The sequence below is a fragment of the Eleginops maclovinus genome, chromosome 22, assembly GCF_036324505.1.
Source record: "Eleginops maclovinus isolate JMC-PN-2008 ecotype Puerto Natales chromosome 22, JC_Emac_rtc_rv5, whole genome shotgun sequence".
NCBI classification, from domain to species: Eukaryota; Metazoa; Chordata; class Actinopteri; order Perciformes; family Eleginopidae; genus Eleginops; species Eleginops maclovinus.
The window spans coordinates 22,946,290-22,956,289 of record NC_086370.1 but is presented as its reverse complement, the minus strand read 5'-3'; the positions used below and the strand labels follow the sequence as shown (position 1 = coordinate 22,956,289).

The 10,000-nt window shown below is 46.3% G+C and overlaps 1 protein-coding gene across 1 annotated transcript in view; it reads right to left on the bottom strand.

Moving 5' to 3' along the window:
* Positions 1–10,000, bottom strand: part of LOC134859003 (protein kinase C epsilon type-like) — a 48,025-nt gene that overhangs the window by 28,225 nt on the left and 9,800 nt on the right. Inside the window, 9 exon segments of the mRNA XM_063875271.1 lie at positions 242–501; positions 628–724; positions 816–958; positions 1,296–1,428; positions 1,551–1,639; positions 1,750–1,784; positions 2,364–2,469; positions 2,472–2,531; positions 5,544–5,607. Coding sequence (XP_063731341.1) covers positions 242–501; positions 628–724; positions 816–958; positions 1,296–1,428; positions 1,551–1,639; positions 1,750–1,784; positions 2,364–2,469; positions 2,472–2,531; positions 5,544–5,607 — 987 coding nt within the window.

Here is a 10,000-nt window from a genome sequence, read left to right as displayed (position 1 = left end):
TCACAACCCTCGCCATGACTCTGCAGGTTATAATCATTCAGACACCGGCTCCTGACACAGCGAAGATTAAAGAGCCAGGAAATGTCAGAAAGAGACTTGAGATGCAGCTTTAGTCTCTCAATCAACAGATGACTTCTGATCCATATGCATGTCAGCATACATCCTTCACCTTTTCATTTATAGCAACAAGTCGTAGAGTGAGGAAAAAGGATAGCAGAGAGAAATTAAATCCCACTCTCACCTTCCCAAAGCTCCCTTTCCCGAGGACTTTGATGAACAGGAAGTCGTGCAGATTCATCCGCTTCATTTCCAGAACGATGTGACTTTTGACGTCTCCATTCTCCCGTTCTCCATCAACTCCTCCTCCTCCTCCTCCTCCTGCACGACTCCCCTCCGTCACCGTGTCCACAGATTTGGGGGAGGAGAGGGTGTGTTTCTTGTGCTCCTCCCCCCGGTGGTCGAAGGACAGAGCCTTCCGGATGTTCTCCAGCTCCTTCGCGTCTGCACGGAGAGACAAAGTAAAAAGTGAACGTGGGGTCATTAAGTGTTCGGTGATTAAAGATTCAAAGGCTCGGTTGTCTAAGTTACTAGTGTGCAGGTCAGTGTGTGATGGAGAGGACTATCTACCCGGGTCACATGGGGAGGTTGGGGCCGACCTGGAGCGATCGTCTTCGGTCTTCGTCGTCCCTGATATCGGCGTCTGGGAGTCCTGACCCTGCAGCAGCTGTGGGACACACACTCTTTAGGATGTTGCAGAGAGCATGCACCAATATAGCATGCTGCAAACATTTTATTTTATATGTGAGATGTTTTACCTTTTTCCGTCTCTGCGCGCTGTTGGAGATTTTGTCCGGAGTGACTCCGAGGTCAGAGAGGACTTTAGCGATTCCTCTGGCGTCGACGCCGCAGTTAGGAGCCACGTTACTCTCACAGCGCCTGTGGACGTTCACTTTACACACTGAGACAGACACACACACACACAGACACACACACACACACACACACACACACACACACACACACACACACACACACACACACACATTTGTCCTGGACAAGTTAACTTCACAAGAGAAAGGGTAAAGAGTGTCTTCACTTTATTTAGAAGGAAATACAGAGTTCAATCCCAGGTCAAATGTACGTTAGAGGGTCTTGAACAAGTTGTCTTTCCATTGATTGTAATGTTATGTTTAATGTCCTTTGTATCGTGTCTTAATGGAGATACTATGATGCAAGAACACATGTCAGACGTGATGTGGATCATGTAGAAAAGCTGCCACACAGTGAGTGGTTACCTTTGCACTGGAGCCCCTGCCGCAGCAGACCCCAGAGCAGAGAGCCGCAGTGGTCGCAGAACGTCAGCACTTTGAAGTTGTGGATCCTGAACTTGTGAGGTACGTTGACGCTGAACCTCTGAGAACCAACGGGCTGAGATACGGACAAACATGATAGTGATGTCACTATCTTCTGGAACTTTGAGCCGTTACGTTAACATGCACTAACACCTATATACCACACTACAGGAGAGCAGAACCGGATCCTCTCTGTACCTCCTCCACGGTGTCCTCCTGCTTCTTCATCCCCGCACACTTAGTGATGATGAGCTCATGGCAGCGCTTGTGGACCACACAGGTGCACACTGCAGGAGGAACACACACACGAGGAGTTAAACAACACATCTAGAGCACAGTTGTGTCTTACAAACCTGGACAAAAAAACAATAACAGGAATGTAGAAACTCCTTCTTACCTTGACACTGGTAGCCCTGTTTCCCTAAGACGCCCCTGAAAGACAGACAGAATACACTCAGCATGAGCCAGATAAAACAATAACGGCTCGCAGGAAAGCAGCACAAATACCTCCAGAACGCTGGGTATTGGGCGGGTAATATATCATATAGGATCTAGATAACACAAGGCCAGGATGTGTCTGCAGCTCCACAATACTTCATACAAAATACATTTTAACACGTCTCTTCCATGTTTGCACACTTTGCATTTAAACAATAAGCTTTGTTCTTTCTTTGCTCTGCAGTGTTTCTGCTAACTGTCCTCAGATACCCTGACACTGCGGTGTGATCCTCAGACGTTCTGTGGTTTGGATGTTAGTTTCTCTAACAGCATAACAAACACAGCTTGCTTTGTTTATCAACCCTCACCTCCTAGCATCCTCTGTGTTTACATGTAAACAAGACGGCAAATTAGATCAAAGCAGGAAACCAGAGAACATGTTTCTGCAAAAAGCCTGTTAGTTTTTGAGTTTTAAACCAAGCTTTGCACTTTTATCTTGGGTTGTGTGTGTGTGTGTGTGTGTGTGTGTGTGTGTGTGTGTGTGTGTGTGTGTGTGTGTGTGTGTGTGTGTACCAGATGAAGTCCCTGCAGTGGGAGCAGTAGGTGGGCTGCCTCAGGTAAGTTGCCATGAACTTATGTCCGTTGACCTGATGGACCCTCCTCCTGACGGCCCCCTGCGCTTCCTGGGACCCATCCTCTGCCTGAACACCCGCTCCTCATTCTCAGTGGAGCCCGCCGGAGCTCTAAAATACACACATGGGCAAAAAGACCAAATAAATTGGACTTTATTAGCTAGAAAAAATGTGTAAAGATTCTCAAAAAATAAACTATTTTATCAAAGTCATATTTTTTTGTAATTAATTATTAATATTATTGGTATTATTTGTCATTATGCGTTTTCTTTGTAATTATTATAATTGCAATTATTTAGTTTTTCATATTTGTTATTATTATTGTTTATTTTTGATTTAATCTGGATCTCTCTTCTTGGGATAGAAGAAACAACAATCACTCAAAGAAAACATTTAAAATAATAATAATAATTAAACAAAATAAAACAAGCTACTGTGCACGAGCTGCAGGTAAATACTTATGTGTATTTATTCCTAAAAGATGTCATTCTAAAGGCTTTAAGTCTTTCATTGTGCAGATGTAGAGGGTCTGGACTTACACCACGCGTCCACTAGGTGGCGGTGGCGCTGTGTGGATGAATCCACTGTCTCTGAGTTTAATTACTGAGGGTCTCCCAGTGGAACAGCAGGGACTTCAATCACTGCCTAACTTTCTTCAGACTTTAATCACACTCTCATATTTCCTGTAGTTCAGTTTATGTTCATACAGAGCGTTTATGGGCTACAGGTGGATTGATACTGAATATGATGAGGAGTAAAAGATGACCTCTCCTCTAGCATCTCCATCAGGTAACAACAACAACTTGTCCACAGAAGTGATGAACTAACAGAGGGGTGCAGGAATGAGTCCTATAAAACCCAGAAAAGAACTTGGAAGTTTTCGCTCCTCAAGTTCCCTTGTTTGTAAGTCAATGGCTTTCTGGATGTGTGTTTGGTTGTTATCCTGAAATCAGCTGAAACATGTTAACGTTTTGTTCTAGGACACAAAGTAAAATGTGTCTTTGGGTCAAATTCTGCATTTTATTCTCCGGTTGAACCTGCAGGACTCCTCGGTCTCTTTCCGCCCCTTTGCTATTCGCCTTCACCATCTCCTAGCAACAGACGACTGCTGCCTAGCAACAGGGTTGGACTTACTCTTCCATGAGGGAGGGAGGGGTCATGTTTCAGGTGGTCCGGGTGGGGGGGAGGGGGGGGGTCTATGATAAGACATACTCATAACCCCCTGTAAGAACTGAAGGTAAATATCTGCATACAGCCTGGTTTAGTAGCTTCTGTGATTGGTCAACAGCCTAAAGATGTCCCGCCCCCTTCGCCTGTCACGTACAATGTGTTGGAGCACTAGCCAATAGGAGCGCGACTGTTCTATAGTGATGTCACTATGTATCAGAAGGTTACAGAAAGGAGTCCAATGGAGTCCATCTGTGTGTGTGTGTGTGTGTGTGTGTGTGTGTGTGTGTGTGTGTGTGTGTGCGTGTGTGTGCGTGTGTGTGCGTGTGTGTGTGTGTGTGTGTGTGTGTGTGTGTGTGTGTGTGTGTGTGTGTGTAAAGGCTAATAGGCTGATTGCAGCTCTCAGGCCTGACAGTTCACCCATGTGTTCTTTCTCTATGCAAACACTTACATATGACTGCAATTTGATACACACACACACACACACACACACACACACACACACACACACACACACACACACACACACACACACACACACACACACACACACACGCACACACACACACATATTGTAAATCACTGCAGACAGAATGAAATCTAATAAGGTATATTTTTATATTAAGCAATTTATAAGAGAGGAGAGACCTTGTCCTGATGACACCTCTTTGTCACTCTCCCCCCCCACCCCCTCCCCCACCCCCACCCCCTCGATGATGTAACTGGTCCATTAGAGAACACACCACTTTACTAATCAATTTATCAACCCCCCCCCTCCTCTGTTGACCTCTGGTTAACTCTCGCTCTGTCTAGCTCTTCTTCCATTCTGCCATGTCACTCTAACCCACACACACACACACACACACACACACACACACACACACACACACACACACACACACACACACACACACACACACACACACACACACACACACACTGAAAATGGGAAAGAAATGTCTTTTTTATCGACAGCAGTGGCCAAAAGAAAACACTCTGGCCTGGATTTAAAATAAATGAACGCTGCTGTTTAGTTTGGACTCTGGGGACGGAAAGCAGACCTGGATGTTTCATAAGGAGATCAAAAATGTATTTTGGCCCTAAACCGTTAAGTGCTCCATAAACCAGCAGGAGTATTTTGAAGCCCCAGATGAAAGGATGATGTGCATCTTCTGATCATCTGGATAAGAGTGGTGGTGTGAACCGTCCTCACTGAGGAGCAGAATCAGTCAGGCAGCACAGTTTGTAGGAACAGTTCCCAGTTGATGCGTTACAGATCGCAGCATCACTGCGGGTTACATTCAGAATATTTTAAAGTAACGTCTGTGATTTACGGCGGACATCAATCGGCCTCGATGGGATTCAGCTCAACGGCCCGCACTATTACTTAACCAGGTGTTCTTAGAGAAACACACTGAACCCGGCTGTAGAGACACAGGAAACCCACTGTGTTGATAACAGCATGACTCAATACTTGTCTTACACATACACGCATGCACGCGCACACACACACACACACACACACCCCCCGTCTGGACTCATGCAATGGTTTTGGGGCGACCGACAATACCCTGGACCGACTCCAGTATGTGCAGCACATCAGCCCCACCCTCCATCACCTCCACCAGCTCCTGGTCAAGCCCCGCCTCTTCTACAAACTCCTCCTCCTCCTGCACACCTACAGCCCCCCCCCCACCCCCACCCCTAGTTAATACTATTATTTACCGGGGACAGTTAAGCCATCATAGATCCAAAGTCTCCTGCTCTCCATAAATATGAAAATGAATTCAAAAAAAGTATTCCACTGATTTCTGATGGATGGTAAATTAATGTTTGTCCTTAGCAACGGTCTTCTCTCCTTAGCAACGGGCTGTTAGCGAAAAATAGCAGACCTCTGGAATGTCCAAATTGACAAATCGAGTACTCGACCAAGCTGTGTGATCGGAGTTCTTACCTTCACTGGAAGATCCCGACAGGTCGATAACAACATACACCTTGCCCTCCGGCTCCAGGTCCACCTGCACACAGCAGAAGAGAAATGGGGTCAGACGGAGGGGGAGGGGGAGGGGGGAGATTTGTAAATAAGACACTTGAGGTTGAAGGAAGCTGCTTTGAAGCATGTTGTCTTCACTTTATATCTGTGTTGGGATCCCATTAGCATTGGCTATTCTTCTAAGCACTAACAATAGCAACTCAACTCCCGAATGATGCACATAACTAAACTAGAATGACAAGAAAACCAAAGATGACTTTGATGAATGGATGGATTAGATACAGCTCTATCACCAGGGTTATTTTACGTAACATACTGACATCGGAAAAGTCAGATTTTTGAGGCCATGCGTCCACCCACTCGACCGTGTGATGGGGACTCACTGTTTGGCTGAAATCTGTCAGAGCGCTGATGTGGTCAGAAGAAGAGAGAGAAAGATGAAGAGGAAAACACACACACACACACACACACACACACACACACACACACACACACACACTGCGGTGAGAGGCTAAGAGGTTGACACATATCCTGTAACACCCACACATCATGTATACAACACTCACACACACACACACACACACACACGCACACACACACAATGGAGTTAAAAGGCCAGAGAGCTGCTCAAGGGAGTGAAGACAACTGCTGTGTGTGTGTGTGTGTGTGTGTGTGTGTGTGTGTGTGTGTGTGTGTGTGTGTGTGTGTGTGTGTGTGTGTGTGTGTGTGTGTGTGTGTGTGTGTGTGTGTGTGTGTGTGTGTGTATTCAAGCTGATTTTTTATACGAATGTGAGCATCGGCCGGGGGCTCACAGAGTCTTTACCAGCAGCTTGCACCACCCACATTGTCCATAATCCCCACATTTGGCACACACAAAAACACACACGCATAACACGCATTAACACACACACATTAACACACATAACACACGTGCACACAGTGAACAGCACTAAGTGAAGGCGAACAGGCGTGGGTTCATAATGTATACAGTGGGAGATGGAAAGCAGAGAGAGAGGGAAAGGGGGAGGACAGAGGAACTTTGTTGGATCGTTCCAACGTGAAGTGCATGGGGGGGGGGGGGGGATTATTATTTACATTTTTATTAACACACAGTCTTTTGAGAGCCACTGTTTGCTGTTCTATCAGGAGTGGCACATGTCAGATGGAGCAGGCTGAGCTCTAACAGGATCATAGCTCCCATCAATCTGCATCTTCCACCAGAAGCAGCGGAAGGAAGGAAGTCATTGCAGCAGATGGACAGATGAGAGTGGCAGAATATTACCATGGATCTGGTAGGGGAGTGTAATGATGGAGGGGGGGGGAGTCTGTTGCCAGGGTTAGAATATAGGATTTTATGCAAGACACACACTTCAACCGTGTTGAAATGTTTGCCCTTTTTGTTACCAACTTTAAATAAAGAGGAACTGTCTTTCTGTCAGAGAAGGGGAGAAGAACAGGGGGAGTCAGATAGATGAGAAATGAGACGTAAAAGGTGTGTGTGTGTGTGTGTGTGTGTGTGTGTGTGTGTGTGTGTGTGTGTGTGTGTGTGTGTGTGTGTGTGTGTGTACAGTGTCTGGAATAAAACTGAGCCAAGAATTCAACAGTCATGTGCTTTCACTTCAACAGACTCTGGGTATGTTTGTGTATAGTATGTGCGTGTGTGTGTGTGTGTGTGTGTGTGTGTGTGTGTGTGTGTGTGTGTGTGTGTGTGTGTGTGTGTGTGTGTGCAAGTGTAGAAAGGACTATCATTGACCTTTATTTTTTTTTGTTAAGGAGCTGTCGCCGCACACAGACGGTGAGACTGCAGGAGACACAATCGCTCCTGAGTGGCTGGTGCATTAAATCCAGCGCTCCCTCCGGTTGGTTCACAGCTCAGAGGGTTCTTCTCTGGGCGTTCGTGACTGTTTGTTTCATTAGTGTTTGACTTTAGAGGACAGGTATTTCGTGTGACAGATGACATGATTTAAAAATGTGTATTGGCTATGGGGTATGTGTTAAAGCTGCACCATTACACAATACACACACAGACACACACACACACACACACATGGTGCTTAAGATGCATTACGGAGGATGGAGGTAAACCTGCTCAATCGAGTTAAATCCGGCAATTTAATTTGCCTTTGTGTGTGTGTGTGTGTGTGTGTGTGTGTGTGTGTGTGTGTGTGTGTGTGTGTGTGTGTGTGTGTGTGTGTGTGTGTGTGTGTGTGTCTATTTCCCCCGTAAATGAGCGTCCAGTTTCAGGATGTTCTCAAAAAAAGGTTAATAAATTAAATTTGACTTTGACTCCGTCTTAAGTATGCACACACACACACACACACACACACACACACACACACACACACACACACACACACACACACACACACACACACACACACACACACACACACACACACAATGGAGACCATGTGATGTTCAGCAGCTGTCCTGCAGATCTGAGGAAAAGCATCAGTAGTAACAGACGATGCGTGCAGGAGAGCAACCAATCGGGTTCTCTCCCTTAACGTCATGGTCCCGTCCCTTTCTGGGGGGGGGGGTTGGTAAAGGACACAGCCTAAACTCTCAGCGGTTCCTTATGTCAGCACGAGCAGGACAACGTTACTGTATGTGTACATGTGTTTTTGCAGCGCTGCGTCCACACACACACACACACACACACACACACACACACACACACACACACACATCCTCCTCCACTGATAGGAGCCTCCTGCAGTGACCTTTGACCCCTGTGTGCGTACAGCTGTCGGCTCTGAGATAAACAGGCGGGAGGAGCAAAAGTAGAGCCATGCATCCGCCGTGTGTCTGAGGATTTACAGCGTACCCAGTGAAGGGCCTTCCTTCCTCCGCTCTATATTTAGAGACATCTGCACCTGAGAGTCTGAGCAGTGAGCTGCTGATGACCTCATAGGAAGGGAGGGGCTGTGTGTGTGTGTGTGTGTGTGTGTGTGTGTGTGTGTGTGTGTGTGTGTGTGTATGTGTGTGTGTGTGTGTGTGTGTCTGTGTGTGTGTGTTTGGGATGTTTGGAGTCTACACAGCCCCCTCTTAAACAGGACATATTCTGTTCATTTTCAGTGTGTACTATCTCCATGTCTCCATGCTTTAATGTTCAGAAAGCTCTTTATGTTTCTCATACTGCCTGTGCTGCAGCACCTCTTTTCACCCTCTGTCTGAAACCAGAGCGCAGTCTGCTCTGATTGGTTAGCTTGCCGGCTCTGTTGTGAGCCCTAATCAACCGATTAGAGATGTCCTGCCCCTTAGCCTATCACGTACAATGTGTTGGAGCGCTAGCCAATAGGAGCATGAGTGTAACATAGTGATGTCACTTTGTAACAAAATGAAACAAAGGAGCCCAATGGAGGCGTTTCAGAGAGAGACAGAGAGACAGAGAGAGAGAGGACATTGTGTTTTATCCGTCCTCAGTGACAGAGCGCACACTGCCACTGACACACTGCAGATCCCTCACACACAGGCACGCACGCATGCACACACACACACACACACACACTTAAACTGCTGCACTTCTGAAATAGCACCTCACATAACAACGCCAACTTCTAAGGCGAGATTTCATTTGACGGTTTTACGATGTTAGCTTTTACACAATATCTGACGTTCTGTACACACAGCTATGTATGCATTGGTGGAAGAAGGACTCAGGTCTTACTGTTCAGTGAAGTAATAACACTGCGGTGTAGAACAACACACACACAAAGGTCCTGCATCCAAAAGGAAGTTAGAAATGAAACAGTGACCTGATTTAATCTGTATGTGACTGTGACGGAATACAGTCCCTTTCTTTATCCTGATTACTTCATCTCGTTACATGTACTCCATTACTTCCCAACATGCCGTGTATGAGAGTTCAGTCACGCAGCTGTGAGAAAAGCAACAGTTAGAGTTCACACAGGAGATAGAGATCAGTGCCCTGGATGAAGAGGAGGGATGAGCTCTAGGCTCTCTCTGACGGCTGTGTGAGTGACACCTCTGAGGGAGAGGAGGAATCACACCCAGAGTGTCTTTTAAAATTGACCAAATCACTTGGCAGCCTGAACATATATCATCCTGATGAAACATACATGTGGCAAATGTGGAATGCATGTTTTTGTTTTCATGAATCTCACGACAACGAAACCCTCTGACGTCTATACGTTCATCTCCTCATCACACTCATCCTTACTGCTCAGAATGAGTGGAAGTTACCACCCACACATCTGCTTCTACCACACACGCGAACACACGCACACACACACACACACACACACACACACACACACACACACACACACACACACACACACACACACACACACACACACACACACACACACACACACACACACACATCATCTTGTCCGTTTCCCAGCAGTACTTCCGAACATACCTGAAGCATTACTGCAGCATTAGCTCCTCTT